The 21,750-nt window shown below is 38.5% G+C and overlaps 1 protein-coding gene, 1 long non-coding RNA gene and 1 other non-coding gene across 4 annotated transcripts in view; 2 read left to right on the top strand and 1 right to left on the bottom strand.

Moving 5' to 3' along the window:
- The window catches only part of LOC122662432, a 40,994-nt gene extending 19,477 nt beyond the window's left edge, over positions 1 to 21,517 (bottom strand). The window contains exons 1-12 of one of the 2 annotated variants that reach the window (XM_043858065.1): positions 21,384 to 21,517; positions 19,029 to 19,159; positions 17,449 to 17,533; positions 17,188 to 17,241; positions 16,583 to 16,674; positions 16,370 to 16,473; positions 5,621 to 5,693; positions 3,256 to 3,658; positions 2,106 to 2,429; positions 1,796 to 1,999; positions 1,476 to 1,571; positions 1,333 to 1,387 (exon numbers count right to left, since the gene is read on the bottom strand). In XM_043858065.1, the coding sequence (XP_043714000.1) occupies positions 1,333 to 1,387; positions 1,476 to 1,571; positions 1,796 to 1,999; positions 2,106 to 2,429; positions 3,256 to 3,658; positions 5,621 to 5,693; positions 16,370 to 16,473; positions 16,583 to 16,674; positions 17,188 to 17,241; positions 17,449 to 17,533; positions 19,029 to 19,159; positions 21,384 to 21,419 (1,657 nt within the window). In that variant the 5' untranslated portion in view covers positions 21,420 to 21,517. The remainder of the gene's footprint in view (positions 1 to 1,332; positions 1,388 to 1,475; positions 1,572 to 1,795; positions 2,000 to 2,105; positions 2,430 to 3,255; positions 3,659 to 5,620; positions 5,694 to 16,369; positions 16,474 to 16,582; positions 16,675 to 17,187; positions 17,242 to 17,448; positions 17,534 to 19,028; positions 19,160 to 21,383) is intronic. The other variant, XM_043858066.1, reaches the window with a different exon arrangement.
- Positions 315 to 21,325, top strand: LOC122662433. The gene is made up of 4 exons (XR_006333021.1): positions 315 to 552; positions 13,809 to 13,813; positions 15,493 to 15,501; positions 21,312 to 21,325. It is a non-coding gene; the product is annotated as an uncharacterized LOC122662433 (long non-coding RNA).
- Positions 19,318 to 19,389, top strand: TRNAT-CGU. Its single transcript has one exon. It is a non-coding gene; the product is annotated as a tRNA-Thr (tRNA).
- Positions 21,518 to 21,750: the final 233 nt, after the last annotated feature.

Below are 21,750 nucleotides of genomic sequence, written 5' to 3'. Positions count from 1 at the left end.
TACTTCTAGGGGGGGGGGGGTGACAGGAGAAGGATAACAGCCTATTCAAAGGGGATTCAACTCTCTCTCTCTCTATCTCATTAATGAATTCTAGAAAGATCTAAGAATAGGACTTTCCACGCTCTCTCTCCAACTGTGCAAATCCTAAACCCTAAGATTTCCAAAATGGATAAATTGTTGTCTCTTTATCTAGAAAAGGTACCCATAGGTGGGGGTATGTTCTATGATGTGTCATACACAAGTTTACTTGATAAGTTTTTGTTCGCTACCATTTCACCTAAAAGCTCAAACTGTTAGGGAAGAGCACACATCAATGTATACATCAACACTCCCCCACACGTGCAGGTCCAGATCCCATGGTCCTTGCACATGGAGCTCACACAGCATTTCCTTCGCACAGCACTGAGGGAGAAGAAATGTTAGAAAAACTCTTCCGATGCACTTCCCAAGAGTCGAACACTAGACCTCCCCTACCCTAATACCATGTTCGCTACCGTTTCACCTAAAAGCTCTAACTGTTAGGGAAGGGCAGCATCAATGTATACATCAACAGTTTTCCATTTAAAGATTAGCAGAAAGTTTTTTGCAAGTGAAGAACTATGAAGAAGTTAACATTCTGGTTATTGGAGAAAAATAATCCGCAACAACAACATAGCCTTTTCCCAACTAAATGGGGTCGGCTACACCGATCCTTGTTCTCCAATCAGATATGTTCAACGTCATACAAGACACGAGACCTAAGTTATGCATGTCTTTCCTCACTACTTCACTTAGGGTTAATTCAGGCCTGCCCTTGGCTCTTTTAGTTCCTTCAATCTGAAAGAACTATATTTGAAAAGAAGACACCTGTTTTTTTATTTTTATAATAAAAACCTATAAGAAAATGTATTTCATAAGAAATTTTACCTTTCAAAAATTTGTGCTAGTTTATGTTGTCATTAACTGTCTCTCCTTTCATCAACCCTAAAATGTGTTATGATAACAAATGCCATGGCCAAATATCTAAACAAAAGGTTGTATCTTTTAAATTTATCTTTTAAGAATCAAGAGTCAGCACTAAAGGTGACACATAAAATGTAGCCATACTTTACCTGACACAATGGTTTCTTTGGGTGAACAAAATTTGCTGAGTCAACCTGAACACAACAGTCCCCTTTTTTTTTTTTTTTTTTTTTGGGGGGGGGGGGGGTTGTTGATTCATGCATTTCCATACCCTCATGATGTCATGAGATCTCCCAAACAAAAAATTCATAAATCTTGTTCATTTCTCTCTTAAAATGCAGGGAGACATTTGTAGAATGAATTTGGACTGAATTGTGCATCCAGGCATACCTAAGAAATTGTTTTCTGAAGCAAAGGGCTCAGGTTTGAATTGAAAGATACGGACCTGCATGAAAGATAAATAATGAAGTGTTATATAAACACCACACAGAAATGAACCACAGTTGATCATGGTACACAATTTAAAACTTCACCATTCCACTTTGATCTCCAGAGACAAGAACGCGGGAGTTGCTATCAAAATATAATGCTGCCACTGGAACACCACTTAAGGAGTAATCTTCTTCACTCTGCATGATCAAAGTAAACGGGAATAACTATAGTGCAAAGATACTTCCCAAATAACAAGCAAAAAGTGTGAAGTGGAGAGAGATCCTTGATGAACCGGTATGTGTCTTCTTTACTGCTCTGATACAGTCACACATGTTTAAAGGACTTAACTAGAAAAGAAAGTTTTTGCAACCATGAAACCTTAGTGACACTTATATAATGTCTTCTAAAAAAGAAAAATTACCTGTTGATTTATTGATGAAATCGGAAGGAAAAGAGGGAAAGACAGATCCCAAAAATTTATAGCTCCATTGCTGTGCCCAGTTATATACAAATTTTTAATCTTCGCAAACCCACTGAAATGTGTTGAGTATGAGTTATTTGCATCTTTTCCTTTCATATCATTGGGAAGCAATGGTGTGGAATTTTTTGCAAGCGAATTGTAATCCTACAGAGTCAGAAAAAATATAAGACAACAATATCAGGTAGTCCATAAAGCTCCAGACAAATGCAAAAGTAATGGATCAAGAAGAAACATTCTATGATTAAATTACCTCATCAGTAGAAGTTAACAGAGTTGAATCATTTGTAATGATTTTTGCTATGGTGATGCTTGAATCCACAAATGGCAGCTTTACTACTACCTCCTTTGGGACTGACGTAGGTGACTTTGACTGGCTCTGTAATAAATACTTTCCAATTGTGGAATCATCATAAACATACAGCTGGCCTGATTTTAGCAGGATGAGAAGAGAGTCTCCTTTTTGTTTGCTTTGGTCACTGGAGCTTGAAATGATTTCCATATCTAGACACGGTTCTGGAAGAGGAAACATGAACTTAATGGTACGGGATTCTGTATGTTCATTCATCATTATTACCTGACACATCAGAACCAACTATTAAGTTCTAGAAAGAAGATGACAGGGTGATAAAGTGGGAATGAGATAGATCCAGCTAATGACATAATGGACCCATTTATGTTCTAGAGTCGGCTATGTGGTATCTGGTCTCTCCTTAGACCTCTGTGACTTTTCCTGTCTTTAGTTCTTTTCCCTCCCATCATCATAATAATAATAAGGGAAGCCATGTGTCTATCTCTCTCCTCTTTAAAACAAGGGGGCAGAAGTGTCTTTTCACATGGGGAGGAGAGAGATAGACTCACGGGAGTGCTGGCATAGGCCACACTCCTAGACAGAGAACTTTTTCCCTAATAATAATAATAATAAATTATCCTTTTTCCTTCTGTTTAGGAAAAAGTCTTACAAGAGAGTTTTTGTGTTAGAGTAGCCGTTTCTATCCAACCAACTTTACCAGACATTCTGTAGAACATCCTATCTATAATGGAGGAGGGTTGGTAGAAGATTGGAAACAGAAGGGTGTGGACATTCCCACTGAAGTCAGAAAGCAGACCAGCTAAGATTCTCCATGTAATACCATTAAAGAGAAATGTCTACGTATTTAATAAATAATAGATGGATAATGGCAATACCAATTGAAAAGTTCAGCTACAACAATACAGATTCCAATTTCTCAAGTATCTAAGACCAATTACCAATGATGTTAAAAATAAAAGATGGATAATGGCAGTGATATGAGTCATCATAAGACTATGAGAGAAGTTATGTTTATGAAGCAAGACCACCTGTAGATTATTATTTGGAGAAGCAGAATATTAGAATCAAAGTAGCATGACATCCACAGTACCTGTAACAAGTTCGAGGACACAGAACTAGAGGCACCATTAACATATAATCGACTAGCCTTTCCATCTGCATAAACCCACTTCAACGAAACTATAGGGATTTGATCCATCTTATACCCGAGATTGAGCTTACAAATAGGAACATTTTGAGAAGCACAAAGATCTTTATCAGCTTGTATTTCACATTTTGTCTCTGAAATGAGCGGAATACTCCAAACGAAAATCTCTCCATTGCTGTAACCAAGAACTACTTTACTTCCAAATGGGCATGCCCAGCATGCAGAAGTTACTTTTTTTGTTTCATTACATAATGAGTGGAGCATGCTTCCACCCGTTACAAAAATGACTTTACTTTCTTGGATTCCCCAAAGGATGATAAGACCATCTCTAAAAATTAGAAGGACCCTGCAAACAAAAAACAAAAAGTAATAATTAAAGGGATTTAAGAAGAGATGACAGATACCAATACCTGTAACTATGGGCAATTTGCAAAAACTAAGAAATTGGGCAGTTCGAGTACTGTGGCTTCATTGTTTTTCAAGCTCAATTTCTGGGCCCAGCATGTCCCATTTCTGCAGCTATAACACTCCCCAACCCCAAAAAGAAAAAATTCACAATTAAAAAGAGGGGGAAAAATAAAGAAACAAAAAAGGGAGAGAAGTGAAAATTTTCCAATACTTATGTAGGTCTGACATGGTTTGTCTAGTGGGGATTTACCCAGAACTATTTGAACAGATGTGAAAGTTCCAAACTGCAGCCACACCTACAGTTCCTGGAATAAATAGACCACTTTCATGCCTTAGGTTTGAAAAATTATAAGCTTGGATTTGACTTCAAAAAAATGGCCTGGCCTAAAAATGTAACCTGCCTAGGGACCAACGTTTAAAGTATTGGTATCGGGTATGGTATCGGAAAGGTGAATTTAAGAGACGTATTGTATCGTATTGGAGAGAGTCAATATGCTAGATACGTATGGAAATGCTTATGATATATGCAAAATACAGTTTTTAAGCATAAAACACTATAAATAAGTAATATGTAAAATATATCATCCATAAATATGACGAGACAAGGACATTCAATTGATTATATATACAGGATGAGGTTTCTTACATGTACTAATACCACATTTTTTTAGGTATCGTATCAGTACCTTAAAGATACGATACATATCGGTTAGTATCGGCGGATATGGAATGATACTTTAAAACCAAATATTTTTCAGTCTCTGAAATGATCCGTGTGAATTATTGAGGAACTTTCTTACTTGGTAGCATCTATCACAGGTGTTGAGAAATAACACCAACAGCTTAAACACAATTGCTCATCCATCGGTAGGAAGCCTAACTGGTCTTAGTTTTTACTCTATATTTCTAGTCTCAGTCCTGATAGGAGAGTGATTGATCAAGTTGGACAATGTGGAGTCACAGGATAATGGTAGTTGGAAAAGACAAATGTCGACATAAAAGATCCATGTAACCCCCAACAATATCAGGTCAAGGAAATTCTTGATGCATTGGGACTATCTTGACAATCAAGGGGTACCATTAGTCTACAGGAACAACAGCCTACAGTGGCTACTTGAAGTTGTTGAGCATTGCAAATCTGTTGTCAAAGTATTTAGATGACTACTAATATATTTTACTTGCAAGGTTTTGCAGAAGCATAAAAATAAAATTTTGATGCATTTATCATGTAGAATATGAGCAGTACTATTATAAAGGTATCCTTGTTTATAATTTCTAAAGATAAATATGACTAAAGGATGACTTATGTGAAACAGCAACTCGCTACCAAAACAGGTCTACTGTCTAAATTGGTACAACCTCACTATCTTCATCAAAATTTGCCGTGGAGATTAGCAGCACAGCCTATTTGACAACGGTTGACATGAAGGAAGAGAATACACCCTACAGAATACTACCAGTGAGGCAGTCACACATGATTCTCAGTTTCAACCCATTAAAACAGTGAGAAATCAAGATTCCTATTCATGATGGAGCGGTTGACATAAAAAATTGGACAATTAGTTGGATATGCAACAAAAATGGATAACTGTAGTATTGGCAGTTGGCAGAACTTTTTCTTGTCTTTCCCCCTCGATCATTTTTGTCCAAGCTCAGGTGAAGGCAAGGGGAAATGAAAGTAAAAAAGGAAAAGAAAAAGGCCCACTCTTTGGAAAATAAGCTGGACTGAACCCACAACTCTGGCAAGGGCATCAAGCAGCACATGAAAGTAACACTTTTATGATGCACTAGGCTAAAAATTTTCATACACCCACAGAGATACTGTTTCTTCGAGTACTACGTTTTATTTCCGGTCCAGAACATTGTTTTCATAGGAGAAACATCAGCTTAAAAAGGCTACCTCTTACTCTCAGCCATTGGTTGTGGTAATATATGCAATACAGAAGCATTATCTGCTACTTCAGTTGTATTCCCTGAAACTGAAAGAGAACAGCCATCAAGTTAGAGATAACGAGTGTCATGGCAAAGAGAATGAATAAACCAATAGAGGTAAAAAGGGTAAAAATTAAGGTAAAATAACTGGTGTTCAAAATTTAAAAAGATGTTAACACAATTTCCTTCTCAAATCTTAGTACATCAACCAACTCTTTACTAGTGATAAGACCCAAATATTTGAATAAAAGCCACATAAAACAAAAAGAAGGCATAAATGTTTTTCGTGGCCGAAGGGCTTCCTTGATGGCCTACCTAATTGTGTCACATGGAATGATTATGTGGCAATTCTGACCATTGGATATATAATACATGGTCAGGATTAGCAATACTTCAAATTTCTAAACTTAATTCAATCATATACTCCCCTATGTATTGGCTCACATCCACATGTATCACCAATATTCGAAATTGTGGTAGAAATACCGACCAATGTTCGAAATTGTGGTAGAAATAGCGAATTTCAACGAAATATTTTGGATTCGAGCTGGCTCGAAACGAAACAATATGCACATCACAAAAGATACATAGTTTCAATCAAAATTTCAATCGAAATGCCAAAATGACTGATATGTTTCGGTAGTTGCAGCGAAACATTACAAGCCCATATTATATACCTTATTTTGATGATAAAAATTTCGATTGTTCCTGAATTTCGAATGAAACCTTTGGAGAGCCCTGAAAATCCAATCTTTGACTGTATGAACGCATTATGGGTAGTACAATATCTGCATTGATCATTTGCGGGATTTGAGTGAAGATTTTGTAAGATTAAAATTTGAAGTTAAACTCTTTTCTATCCCCTTCCATTCCAAAATCTAGGGTTAGTGTAGATTTCATCCAATTTGGACCAATCCAATCCAGATCGGAATCGTCTAGGACTGATCCAGATCCGAATTCCACTCTTTAAAACCTTGCTGGGCCTTCAATTTTTTATATGTTAGACACTATAGGATGATCTATAACTTCACAGATTCGGATTAATTTTATATTTTTTAATTATTTTTTATTTTCTGGTTTTAAAATTTTTATTTTTATTGAAGCTAATTTTTTTTTTAAATCGGATCAATATTATATTCATTGACCCTCAATTTTTACATGTTAAACTGCGTTGGGAGATCTACCACTTAAAGTGGTCAGAATTTATTCTGCTTTTTTTTTTTTCCCCAAATCTAATGGTTTGAATATGTGTAGTCATGCTGAAATAGATTTTCCTTGAAACTTCAGCGCAAAATTCAACTATTTGACCACTGAAATGCAAATTTCGATTTTTTTTAACCAAAATGTGCAATATATCAACCGAAATTCCGCCATTTCACAAAACATTTCGGTTTCAACCAAGGTCGAAATTGAATGTTTGAACCTTGATGTCTACACACGTCTACAGAATTCCGACCAATACTATATGGTCTCCCATATTTCATAATTTTTCAAGGCTCTGTTTTGATCAGTGTCTCTCTTGGAGCTTGTCATTGATCGGAGTGACTCCCAAGTCCGCTCTAATATGATCATTCCGTACTTTATCCTTCCTTGTTTTCCACACAACCATCTTAACATCCTCATCTCTGCTACATAGTTTATCAATATGGCACTTCTTAACTGCCTAATATTCTGCCCCGTATATCATAGCCGGTCATACAACAATCCTATAGAACTTTTCTTTGAGCTTTAAAGGAATACATCAATCACACAACACTCCGAACACACCTCTCTACTTCATCCAACCCACTTAAATTCTTTGTGAAACATCATCCTCTATGTCACCTTCTTTACTTATGATCGACCCCAGATATCTAAAATAGTCACTTTGCGGTATCTCTCTTTCCTCAATTCGCACCATATCAGTATCCATCCTAGTGTGACTAAAATTACACATCAAATACTCTGTCTTCGTTCTATGAATCTTAAAGCCTCTTGTTTTCCAAGGTTAAACCTCCAAAGCTCTAACTTAGAATTAATCCCTTCTCTTGTCTCATCCACCAAAACGATATCATCAGAGAAGAGCATACACCACAGGACCTCGTCTTAAATGTTCTTGATTAGTTCATCCATGATAAGCGCAAATAGGTAAGGGCTTAAGGCTGATCCCTGGTGTAGCCCAATCGTAATTGGGAATTTCTTTCCCTGATGTCCCACAGATCTCACACTAGTCACCATGCCCTCAAACATAGTACATCCACATATTTACTTGCAACGCCTCTCCTCACTAGCAAGGTTCGAAAACTCGGGTCTCGGTGCCAACTCAGACCCTTGAAAAACCGAGTCGAGTCGAGTCGAGATCTCGCCGAGTTGGTGCACTTTTCTTTTTCTCGACTTGCAGCCTCATCTCGGTGGGTTTTAGACCTAGTTTGGGTCTGAAACTTAGTATTCAGCCTATTTTAAACCATTTAAACACAATGGCATTATCAAATTTTGCAAAAACAAAGTCCAAATAGGAGTTTCAGTTAGTGGGAAAGCAGGACAGACACTTACTTATGCTAGAAACCAGGACAGACACAGGACAAACACACTTATTTATGCCTAATATCATTTAAGTAAATGCTTTTGTATTTGTATTTCATTTACTTAAGATACTATTCATAAATAAGCAAATACCCCCCTATTTGAATCCAAGATTGCTACAATCTGATTTATATTGAAAGAGTTATGTACCGGTCAAACTTAATTCGGTGTGCGCGAATGCTGTCAAAATCGCTCTAAATGAAAATAGTTTTTTGGACATCAAAACAAATGAATATTTTACCGCACTTTTGGTTTTTAGCAATGTTTTACCATAATAAGATTTATGGAATTTTTAGATTTGAGAAAAACCCCAACATTAGAAAGTTAAAAATTGCACCTACCACCGAAAATCCAGTTTTTGTTCTTGAACTTGGGGGTTGACTTTTTTTCCTTTTGGAATTTGATTTTTTAAATATTTTTACTGGATTCATATAGGGGGGTATTTGCTTATTTATGAATAATATCTTAAGTAAATGTAAAACATATACTTAAATGATATTAGGCATAAATAAGTGTCTGTCTTGTCTGTCTTGGTTCCTGGCATAGATAGGTGTCTGTATACCAAGAATTTCCAGCAAGATCTCAAGATCTGGCACTCATATAAAGGACCTAGATGGGTATTTTCCTATGTCAAACCGAGATCTCGACCGAGATCCAAGATATTGACATTTTGAGACTCGTAGGCAATCTCATCTCGGGATTTCGAAAAACCGAGAAACTCGGCGAGATCTCGCGAGTTCTCGAACTATGCTTACTAGAACTTGTCGGATTAAATCTCTAGGGACTCGGTCATAAGCTTTTTCCAAGTCAATAAAGATCATATGGAGATCCTTCTTGCTATCTCTATATCTTTCCATGAGCCTCCTCAATAAGTAGATAGCTTTTGTAGTGGATCCACCTGCCATAAAGCTAAATTGGTTCACCGAGATATGAGTCTCTCTTCTGAAACGGGCTTCAATAACCTTCTCCTAAAGTTTCATAGTGTGACTCATAAGCTTTATGCTTCTATAGTTATTGCAGCTTTGTAAACCATTTTTATTTTTGTAGATCGGGACTGCAATAGTTCTCCTTTATTCATCTGGCATCTTCCTTGTACTCATAACCCTGGTAAACAGATTGGTTAACTAATAAAACCCACAACCTCCAAGAGTTTTCCACAATTCAATTGGAATCTCATCTGGGCTTGGAGTTTTTACTTGCTTTCATCCTTCCTAAGGCTTCTTTAACTTCCGCCACACTAATCTTCCTTACATATCTAAGACGTGTGGTGTCTTACTGAAAAATGTACTCATTCGGGTCAATTTACTCGACTCATCTCCATTTAGTAGGTCACAAATATACTCATCCCATCTCTTCACAATGTCTTCATCCTTCACCAACACTCTTCCGTCAGCACTCTTGATGCACCTCACCTGATCGAAATCTATACTCTTCCTTCCCTTTCTTTAGTGTTTAGGTTTGTATAACGATCCTCATATTTCCTCGCCCTAGCCAATATTAGAAAATATCCTTAGAGACTCCCCTTTTAATCTCCACTACCTAATCTTGGGATACATAGGTTCCCTCCTCCTATGCTTCTGTGCACTTGGGATAACCTTACAGTCCTTACACACCGTTCTGTTTGCCCTTCTTGTCAAGAAGAAGCCTATTTTACTGGTACGATTCTCACTATTATAGGTAACTAAGTGCTTCTCTCTTTTTTCAAAGATGTTCACAATGGGAAGATCATAAGCTACCACAAAGTCTAGGATTGAGGTCCCCTCCTCGTTCCTCTGCCCATCCCCAAAACCGCCATAGACCCCTTTAGAACCTCTCAGGTCCCTCCCAACTTGTCTGTTCAAGACACCTCCAATAATAATCGATTCATCCTAGCCAAAACCCTGCATTGAAAGAGTTGTGCTCCGGTAAAACCTAATTTGGTATGCCTGAATGTTGTCAAAACCGCTCTGAATGAAAATCTTTCTTAAATATCAAAATAAATGAATATTTTACCGCACTTTTTGTTTTTAGCAATGTTTTACCATATTAAGATTTATGAATTTTTCAGATTTGAGAAAAACCCCAACATTAGAAAGCTGAAAATTGTACCTACCGCCGAAAATCCTGTTTTTGTTCTTGAACTGGGGGTTGACTTTTTATCCTTTTAGAATTTGATTTTTTAACTATTTTTATTGGATTCAAATAGGAATAATATCTTAAGTATATGATAAATGATATTTGGCATAAATAGGTGTCTGCCCTGGTTTCCAGCCAATATATGCATTGTGTTTACTGTTTAGAATGTCAAAAATAGGCTGTATTTAGATTTAAAAAAAAAAACATTTCTGGGCCTCAAAACCACCAACTCGAGTTGGCTGGGAAAAAATCACAGGTTTCGACCATACCTCTCTGTTTCTGGCTGGTCGAAACCCAAGTTATAGAACATTGCTCACCACAACAACAATAATGATAATGATAAGTGTTGAGATGGGCTACTTTATCCGATAGGGGTAACTTAGTCCTTATTGTTTTAGTTATTTTATTAGTTGTTTTATGCTTTATTTCTATTTCTGTTCTTTCCCCTCTATCCGATCTCTATTTTTGGGATTCCTAGTTGTAGTAGGAATTCCTAATAGGAATAGGACTAGGGGGGCACTCCTACTTTGATTATGATTTGAGATTAATATAAATAAGGGGCTGGGTGATCGATTAGATCATTCAAGCATTCATATTTCACTGCTGTTCACATGGTATCAGAGCCACCTCTGATCTGAATAGCAGCCCTCTCGATTTTTCTGGGTTTCCTTCTCTAACTCTCTCGGCTACTGGTTCTTCTCTTCTCCAACTCTCTCGGCTACTAGTTCTCTTCTTCTCCACCACTCTCGGACTCTCTATCTCATTCAGGGCAGCAACTTTGAGGTGATCCAATGAAGATGTAGCTGCTGCCCTCAATGACACCTCACTGAAGATCGAAGACAACTGGTGTGACCTAAATCTGCCGGCAGATTCCCTCCATCCTTGGAGATCAAGCTACTTCTTCAACTACAGTTTGATTTCTGTTTTCTTGGAGATTGGTTCCTGCCATTATTGGTCTACACCATTCCCTGATTGAAGACTGCAGTTTTGGATCAATCCTAAATCAGATTCCAACCTGCGATTTTTCTGGAAATCAGTTTTTTTCCTAAATTTTGATAAATTTAGGGTTTCTTATTGGCTCATCCGAAGGAGCTAATTTTTGGAGGACTTCTTCCCCACTACTAGAGGAGCACTCGATCTGTTTTTCAGCCTATTCTGACGGCTGAAATTGCTGCAACTTCAAAACCCATATTCAGGTTTTTTTAAGATCTGTTTTTCAAATTTGTGGATCGATTTCTACCTGGCTGAATTATGGGTGATTCAGAGATGACTACTGCCACTTCTGGAGGGGATGGTCAGACTAGGACTGACTTTCTTCCCTATGCTGCTGCCATTAAGCTTGATGGTACAAATTATTTAATTTGGGCCAGATCACTATCCTTGACCGTGGCTGGTAGGGGACTCATTGGACATCTTACTGGCACCACCAAACAGCCTACTGAAGATGGTGCTGCCCGTACTAAATGGGCTGCCAATGATGCGATGGTGATGTCATTTGTTTTGAATTCTATGACCACTGATCTTTCCATTCAATATCTCCTCCTTGACACTGCTACTCTGATATGGACTGCTGTCAAGGGAACTTATGGTTGATCAGGAAGTGGCGCTCAGGTTTATGAAATCAGAAAGACACTCCAAAATACTACTCAGAAGGAGATGACTATCACTAAATACTATGCTGCCCTCAAGTGTTTATGACAACAATTGGATCATTATGCTCGGTTTCATCCTACTACTACTGCTGACATTACTGCCTATCATTCTTATGTTGATCAGTTTCGAGTCTATGATTTCCTGGCTGGTCTCAATGATGATTATGACCCTATTTGGGTACAAGTCCTTGGTCGGGTTCCTTTCTTTAGAGGAGACTTTTTCTTATGTTCACAGTGAAGAGACACGAAGGGCTGCCATGATGATTACTCCCAAAGTTGAGAGATCATCCTTGCAGACTGCTGGCTCCACTCCTGTTACTTCTTCTGACAGTGTTGCTGCTACTGCTACTCCCAAAGAGCCTGTGAAGTGTGAGCATTGTCACAAACCATATCACACTAAGGACCAGTGTTAGAAATTACACGGGAATCCTGCTGATTTTGAGGCCAAACGTGGTTGTGCTAAGTCTAAAAACAAAGCCAATCACACTGAAAGTGTAACTCCAACTCCAACTGCTGACATCGGTTTCTCCCAGGAAGAACTCCAGGCTCTACGTCGTATGTTGAACACATCCGCTGCCTCTACTACGTCTGCTGCCAATTCAGGTTCCTTCTTTGCCCATACAGGTATTCCCTTTGCTGGTCATTGTGCATCAGTGGTTTCCACTCCATGGATCATAGACTTCGGTGCTACTGATCACATGACAGGTTCTTCTAGCCTTTTTAATACATATTCTCCTGCTTCTGGTAAGGATAAAGTCAAAATTGCTGATGGGTCCCTCTCCTCCATTTCAAGGAAAGGATCCATCGGTTGTTCTCCTTCCCTTACACTATCATCTGTGTTGCATATTCCAAAATTTACAACTAATCTTCTTTCCATTAGCAGTATCACCAAATCCCTGAATTGTAAAGTGATTTTTTTTTTCCACTCACTGTGTTTTTCAGGAACGGGACTCGGGGAAGACGATTGGATCAGGTAAAGTACATGGCGGCTTGTACCTGCTTGATGGAAATCTTACAAAGGCTTTACCTTCGGCATCTTTCTCTTCTAAACTACACAAATGGCACTCTAGGCTAGGCCATCCCCCTTTAGGTACTTTATCCACTTTATTTCCAGCATTAGTTAAAGACTGTACCATCGAAGATTTTTTTTGTGAGCCTTGTGTCTTGGCTAAAAAGACATGTTCCCATTATCCTATTTCTAATAAAAGATCCTCTTCCTTATTTCATGTTGTTCATACTGATGTGTGGGGTCCTAGTAGGAAAACTTCCCTTTCGGGACATCGGTGGTATGTCACTTTTATTAACTGCTATTCTAGGTTCACTTGGGTCTACCTTATGCACACAAAAAATGAAGTTTTTTCATGTTTTAAGCACTTTCATCAGTTAGTTAAGACCCAATTTAATGCCACTCTTCAAATTTTGAGGAGTAACAATGGGACAGAGTATATGGAAGGTCAGTTCCAAAAATATCTTGCTGCGCATGGAATCCTCCACCTGATCAGCTGTGTCAATACTCCAGCCCAAAATGGTGTGGCTGAGAGAAAAAACCGCCACCTCTTGGAGGTGGCTAGGGCTCTTCTGTTTGCTCGCAATGTCCCTTCCCTTTATTAGGGGGATGCTGTCCTTACTGCAGCCTATTTAATTAATAGGCTACCCAGTCGGGTCCTTAATTCCAAAGCCCCTATTGAGCTACTACTTGGCTCTTCTTCCTTTATAGTCCCACCTAAAGTATTTGGCTGCGTTTGTTATGCCAGAGATACGAGGTCCCCTGGTAAACTTGAACCCCGTAGTCTCCACTGCATTTTCTTGGGTTACTCTGCTACACAGAAGGGGTACAAATGTTATTACCCTCCATCCCGCCGGACTTTTGTCAGCATGGATGTTGTCTTTCATGAAAATGTTCCATATTTTGTGTCCCCACCTCTTCAGGGGGAGAGTGTTAGTGAAGATGTGCTGACTATTGACTCTCCACCTCCACTTCACAGTACTGTCATCAATCTGTTTACAGGGGGAGACTATCTCTATTCAGGGGGAGCAATCTGCCCTGGCCCAGATTCCTATCCAGAGGACTATTAATGAATTTCAGCAGAGGATTGATGACAGTACTGTGAAGACCTATGCAAGGAAACATAAGCAGGTTCAATCAATCGTTGCTCCAGTACCCATCCAATTGCCGAACCCGGATCCAGAACCTACCTCTCCATCTGGTAATGTTCCTTCTCCTGAATTACCTATTGCTCTTCACAAAGGTGTCAGGACTTGCACTCAGCATCCCATATCTCATGTTGTTTCTTATGACTCCCTTTCCCCATCCTTTCGTGCTTTTGTTTCCTCTCTTTCTTCTGTTCATATTCCTAACAATTGGCAGAAAGCTCTATCAGATGGAAAGTGGAAGGTAGTTATGATGGAAGAAATAGAAGCCTTGAAGAAAACTAACACATGGGAGCTTGTCATTCTTCCACCTGGGAAGAAAACCGTTGGATGTAAATGGGTGTTTGTGGTAAAACAGAAGGTGGATGACACTGTGGATAGATATAAGGCACGCCTCATGGCCAAGGGGTTCACTCAGACATACGGCATTGATTACCAGGAAACTTTTGCACCTGTTGCAAAGTTAAATACTGTTCGTGTGTTATTATCTTGTGCAGTCAACCTTGGATGGGATTTGCAGCAGCTGGATGTAAAAAATGCCTTCCTAAATGGAGCACTGGATGAGCAGGTGTATATGGACATTCCACCAGGGTTCCCTTGCGACAGAAACCAAAGAAAAGTGTGTAGGCTGAAGCGTGCACTATATGGGCTGAAGCAGTCACCGCGAGCATGGTTTGGCCGGTTCCACAATGCCATGATTTTTGTGGGCTATAAGCAGAGTAATGCTGATCACACACTCTTTATAAAGAGGGCTGGTGAAAAACTCACTGTTCTTATAGTCTACGTTGATGACATAGTGGTTACTGGCAATGATAGTGATGAGATCAGACGGTTGAAGACCTTCCTTGGACAAGAATTTGAGATTAAAGATCTAGGGAAACTACGGTACTTTCTTGGGATTGAAGTAGCCAGATTTGCTAAAGGTATTTTTCTCTCCCAAAGGAAGTATGTCCTAGACTTATTGGCTGAAACCGGGTTGTTAGGCTGCCACCCTTCAGATACTCCTATGGATCCTATTGTTCGACTCAAGGAAAAAGAGGGTGAACCTATTGATAAATGCCGGTACCAGAGACTTGTAGGGAAGCTGATTTATTTCTCACACACTTGTCCTGACATTGCTGTCGCCGTGAGTACTGTGAGCCAGTTTATGCATGATCGCTACTCTTCTCATATGGAGGCTATACTTCGTATCTTGCACTATTTGAAGTCAGCTCCTGGAAAAGGAATTCTTCTGTCTGCTCATGGTCACCTACGGATAGAAGCATACACTGATGCTGATTGGGCTGGTTCTGCGGATCGCAAGTCTATTTCTGGGTATTGCTCCTTTGTAGGTGGAAATCTTGTCATATGGCGTAGTAAGAAGCAAAATGTAGTTGCTCATTCTAGTGCCGAAGCTGAGTTTTGAGCTATGACACAAGGTATTTGTGAGTTACTCTGACTTAAAGGTTTGCTACAAGATATTGGTGTTCCTATGATGTTGTACTGCGACAACAAGGCTGCAATAAGCATAGCACATAACCCAGTGCAGCATGATCGTACCAAGCATGTTGAGGTGGATAGGCATTTCATCAAAGAGAAGTTAGACGATGGGCTGATTTGTATTCCCTTTGTGACATCTATTGATCAACTTGCTGATATCTTCACCAAGGGATTGTCCATGAAATTGTTTCATCCCAATCTAGTCAAGTTGGGCATAATCGACATCTTTGCTCCAACTTGAGGGGGAGTGTTGAGATTGGCTCTTTACCCGATAGGGGTAACTTAGTCCTTATTATTTTAGTTATTTTATTAGTTGTTTTATGCTTTATTTCTATTTCTGTTCTTTCCCTCTATCCGATCTCTATTTTTGGGATTCCTAGTTGTAGTAGGAATTCCTAATAGGAATAGGACTGGGGGGGCACTCCTACTTTGATTATGATTTGAGATTAATATAAATAAGGGGCTGGGTGATCGATTAGATCATTCAAGCATTCATATTTCACTGCTGTTCACAGGATGAAGATGATTATAATAACAACGAAAATAATCAATCAAACTTCCATACTTGAGTACTTCCCCAAAAGACTATCCTATACTGCATAATATGCAAACCCAGAGCTTCTCTCCCTCATACATAAGCATGTCAGTATAGACAACCAAACACGCACATGTAAAATAATGACACAATGGACAGTGCACACCCGTACTGCAATCATTTGATTAGAATAAAAATTAAGGTTCAGGGAAATGTTTTTCACCATGAGATGCTGAAAAAGGAATGTGGTATTTCATCTGTATGAAATGACATAGTTCTTGATCAAGCATCCAAATAGAAACATTTCCCAGAGAATCTCCAATATACCTGCATTCAGTCGATATTACCTTATTACACAAAGATGATTCCAACACTCCCCTATACTTCTGTTGAATCCCCTAATGAAGTTGATGTGGCCAGAGACACTTATACTTACACATAGGGACTCTGTTGGATGACTGCGAAAGAAGTAATTTCTTCTTCAAATATATGTACATAAGATAACTGCTTTGTGTATATGTCCCATACCTAAGATACAATAATCGCAAAATCAAAACTCAGAATAATTGGAAAGAAAAATCAAGAATTCAGAAGTAATCATCCAATAAAAATATCTTCTAATACAAAAATTGCCAGAATATATGAAAATGGTGAAATGCTCTCATGGAACGCTCCTACGTATGAACACCCCTTGTATGGTGGAGATGCTAATAACTGTACACAACTTATTGCAATCTGACTGTACTGTGGGGGTTCCCATGGTAAGAGGGTTCCAACGGGAGAACAACTCTAAAATATTAACTGTCAGTTATAATTTCCCTTTCGCTGCTCTCTCCAGTCCCCCTACCCCTTTCCATTTTGCATTGCCAACTCCACAAGACAGAGAAAACATTACAATGCACAAACATAAATGCATGGATGCATTCAAAAACTCACTTCTTTATTTCTGTTTACATAGGCTTTCTCATGAAATTAAAGGAGAAATACACACAATATCAAAAAACCAAGAGCATTAGCGATTGGCTTATTAAAATGACTTGCCTCAATGTGGTTTCGGGCAGTTACATTCAAAAGGATGTGTTCGTTCTCGAGAAACTGTAAAATCACAGACAACGGAAAGTTTTAGTCAATTGAAATATGAAGAAACCAAGAAGGAAAAGAGAAAACAAACATGTAGGAGATATTGATCCAATCTTTCATGGTCTCAACAACAAAGAACTGCCACAGAAAGGATTTGAAACCAGTTAATGATTCCCAAGACTATTTACGATGAAACAAGCTACAATCAAACAGTGAGGAAACCTGTAAAAACTTGCTCGGAACTGCCTCATTAGACTCCAGTAGAACTTGAGTGTTATCTTGTCCAAGTAGTTTGATTCGGCCATCTCTGCAAAAATAATTAGTCAGAACCAGTTTTCCAGTCCTACATTTTTCCTACAGGATACAAGAAATGATTTCTACCACTGAACAAACCAATATAAGTAAAATGATCTCATAAGCACAATTAGTCATCACTATAAAACAATGCTAGAAGAAACTTTGATATGCCGAAAAGAAACCATAAGATAATCATGAAAACAGAGTTGCACAAGCATACCAATTGAGTGAGTGAAAGTTCAAGATGGCAAATGTCTAACTACCAATCTGACCTGGATCCAAACAAGTCAGGGCTTGCCAACATATACTATTGGAAATCCAGGTGTTAAGGGACTAAAGTGTAAAACATAAATTGCACCTGGTCTGCACCCAGTAGAAGCAGGTTGGTTCACAGAATGCCCAACCCTGAATCAGGCTGGGATTAGCCAATCCATAATCTCGAAAGAGGGAAATCCAGGGGTTAGTGGCTTGGGCTTCTATTCCTGAACCTACTCACCATGATCTACTCCTTTCTCCCTCTTCCAGGTAAGAGGCTGATGCAGAACTGAAGCACTATATCCGCAAGAAGAAGAACAAGAAGCTGTCCAAGTAGTATTAGTAGTACTAGTAGTTTTTTTTTAAGTAGTACTAGTAGTTAGTTGCTTAGTAGTTTCCATACAAAGTTTATTTTTCATGTAATAAGTTGAACCAGTCCAAAGCTGGTTGAATCAGTGGTCCAACTTAATTAGTCTTTTATTTATTTGTTTGTATTTAAGTGTCATGTGAATTTCACGAAACCTGTATTGAAACCAAAACTTTGAACCTTGAACTGAAGATCGGGCTCCACCGATACCAAGTTGACTTGGCCAACACAGCCACTATGATCCCCAATACCTCAAAGCATGTTGACCAATTCCGATCTAATTTTAATTCAATTCAGTTCCCAATCCGATGTGAACCCTATTCAGGATATGATTGGTAATTTTTGGTCCCAACCCAACTCAAACCAACATGGGTGCAACGAAAAATTTTCTAGATTAAAACCTGCCAACCCACATGGGATTGGCTAAACCAAATCCTATTGGTTTAGTCAATGATTATCCTAACTAACCCGATAAGAGACAGGCCCAGACAGCAAACCTATTGCCACCTCTGAGCGAAACACCACTCAAGTGAGATTCAAGGAGTTTGTCAAGCACATACTTTTGTCATTCTAACTCTGGAGAAATTCTACCCGTATGGTAAAAATGAAATATTCATACGCGTTGTGTCATTAACTAATTCCCATAGGAAATTTTGCCATACATAGTCCCCACAAGTATTTTACACAATTCTTGCTTACTATTTGTTTTTTTTTGTCAAAATGAAAATTGGTTTACTACTTGCTACCCAACGGAAAATGGATATATTATGTTAGTAAAAAGAGAAATAGCAGGCAGAGTCAAATCTTCGTTGGTAAGGAAGAGAAAGGAATGGGGATCCAAATTACGTGAGCAATCACAAGTAGCTGGGTAGAAGGAACTTACTTTGTAGAAATTGCAAGTATCTTTTGAATGGAGTCATAAGCCAATAATGTGGATCCAGCTGGGATCCCATAGTGAAAAACAAGGCGGGGATTTATGTCATCAGGTTTCAAACCATTCAAATTTACTCCAGGCTGCAACAGAAAACAGTTACAAGATCAAGACATAGTTAGAAACAAGCCCAAATTCTCTGAACGTCTAAATCAACAATTCTTATTATGACACACAAATTACAGACAAATAATTATTATACATTAAACTTTTAGGAATTGTGATGTCATACTCATACAACGCTTCCGTAGCATAGTGGTAGTGCGTTCGCTTCGTAAGCGAAAGGTCGCGAGTTCGATCCTCGCCGGGAGCTTTCTTTTATTCTATAGAAAATGATACTTCTTATGCATTACTATTTTTAAGGTCGATCTAATTTGTGGTTATCAAATTTCTTAGAAACATTTTTACCAACCAGTCTCTCTAAAGCAGAACTTCAAAGCTGCATAAAACACGCGGTCACACAATCATATCTCACCTCTGCTAGGGAGGAGTATTTCTTAGCTTTTACCCATCTACTTTATTCGAAGTTTTATACAGCAAGTACATTAACAGGGGAGGAAAAAAACAAAGAGGAAACAGTACTCAGAAGGGTCATCGGCACCTTGTTGTTGATGACATCGAAAGAAGTTCTTACTTCTGAGTCTGTCTACCCCTACTAACAGAAGGCAAGAGTTTCTCTCTGGTGGGGTGTGAGGAGGACGGAGTGTTGGCCCTCTACGCAGTTTGGGCCATTGCTAGTGCGTACGGCAGCATCAACGGAGCGATCATTACTCCATTTCACGAGGTTGAGGCGGTCATTTAGCCCGTGTTTGAGGGCAGAGGGCACACTCCAACACCCCCAAAGATCTTTCTTCCATTTATTTATTAAATTGCCAATGGCCGGTGGAGCTAGGGTCAACTAGTTAAACAAATAACTTAAGCTGTCAGCAGCAAGCAATCAGCATTGATTCAGGAGTTTGATTTAAAATTCCAAATAACAACCTCAACCTTTTTTTGTTGTGTTAAGGAAAATCAGTGTGTCTAGACAGCCCAACCGTTGGATGTTCATTAAACGCTATTTGAACGATACCCTCATTGGCGTGAATCCTGATCCATTTTTAATTGGCTCCACAAGCTAGGTTATCCATTTTCTCCCATATTTGGGCCCGTTATGAGCTGGACTGAACCTTCTAACCTATATTGCAGGTAATCCAGCCTAATGTCCTCAATTGGTTGTGCTAAGCCGGGGGTCTACCATAAAAAATGCTCCACCCAACCACCCCCAACCTTTAAGACCCTACATTCGTATGGAAGTGATCATGTGTCATGAATCCTGGTTCAGAAATTTCAGATGTCATCCTCATCAATGATACGTGGCAATACAGAAGATTGACACGAGGACTGTTCTTCTTTTTAACTTTTGCAAAAGTAAATCTATGTTGGTCGGGGAGGTGACAGCTGTACAATTTGATTATCTACTTTAAAGAATCAAAATCCACTAAAGCTTCTCTAATTGTATTAGTTAATTACTTATCCAAAAAAGTATGGATAATGCTAAATAAGTGAGAAATGCGATCCCACGCTATTAATTCTTTGAATTTTTGGTAAGTCCAATCACACTTGACCATCTAGAATTCGATAAACAGATGTTCGAAGCCGAACAAACGGAAACGGGGCATTTAATAATTAATGAGGAACCGTTTAGAAAATAAAATCTGAATTTTTTATTTATTTAAATAAAATTAATTAATCGCTAGATCAAAATCAATCAATCATCAAATTTGTTCGTTGGATTGGAATCAGATGTTTCCAAAATCTGTAAAGATGAGTTTTCCTACCTTAGTTATCTATTCTCAACCCTTGTAACTTTAAGCCGCCAAATCACTATCTACTCTATTTCTACCCCCAAATTATAACGCCTTCTTCCCATTACGAATAGAAGATTCACAGAGCAAGAATTGCAGAATCTTCTTTCCTTTCTTTAGAGCAAGAAAAAGAGGGGGAAAAAATGCCGAAATCAAACTCAACAATATCTTAACAGATCCTAATATTTTAGCATTATGTGATCATTACTCTTTTAGTGAATAAGAAAGACAAGAAAAATTCAGAGCAAGAATTGCAGGATCTTCTTTCCTTTCTTTAGAGAAAGAGAAAGAGGAAAAAAGATACAGAAATCAAAATCGAACAATATCTTAAGAGATCCTAATATTTTAACATTACATGATCATTGCTCTTCTAGTGAATAAGAAAGACGAGAAAAACACATGAATTAAAGAAGATTGGAAGATGAATCGATGAATCAAAGTAAAACATTCGATCGTTGCTTACCTTGAAAGCCTTTTCCACGAACTTTTTGACGAACATGGCGGAAAGAGCACGAGTAACGCCTGCAGATCTTACACTTCCAGAAGAAGATTGAAGAGGATCGAAGATCGGAAACTAGACAGTAAACATCTGAAGAACACGGCAGTACTGGATATTGAAAAGGAACTCTGCCTATAAACGAAGTGAAACGGTTGATTAAGGATTTGCGGTTTTTATTTAAAGAAGAAGACGAGAGAGAGAGGTTTCTGATTGATGGTGACGAAGTGTTAGACAAGTGGCATTTGATCAGATGATGGAGACACAGAGATGTAAGAAAGGTTCCTTCAAAATCCGAATTCGAAAGTTCAGTTCGTATCTTCCACTCAGCGAT

The sequence above is a fragment of the Telopea speciosissima genome, chromosome 5 (assembly GCF_018873765.1).
Source record: "Telopea speciosissima isolate NSW1024214 ecotype Mountain lineage chromosome 5, Tspe_v1, whole genome shotgun sequence".
NCBI classification, from domain to species: Eukaryota; Viridiplantae; Streptophyta; class Magnoliopsida; order Proteales; family Proteaceae; genus Telopea; species Telopea speciosissima.
This window is presented reverse-complemented; position numbering and strand designations above follow the sequence as displayed.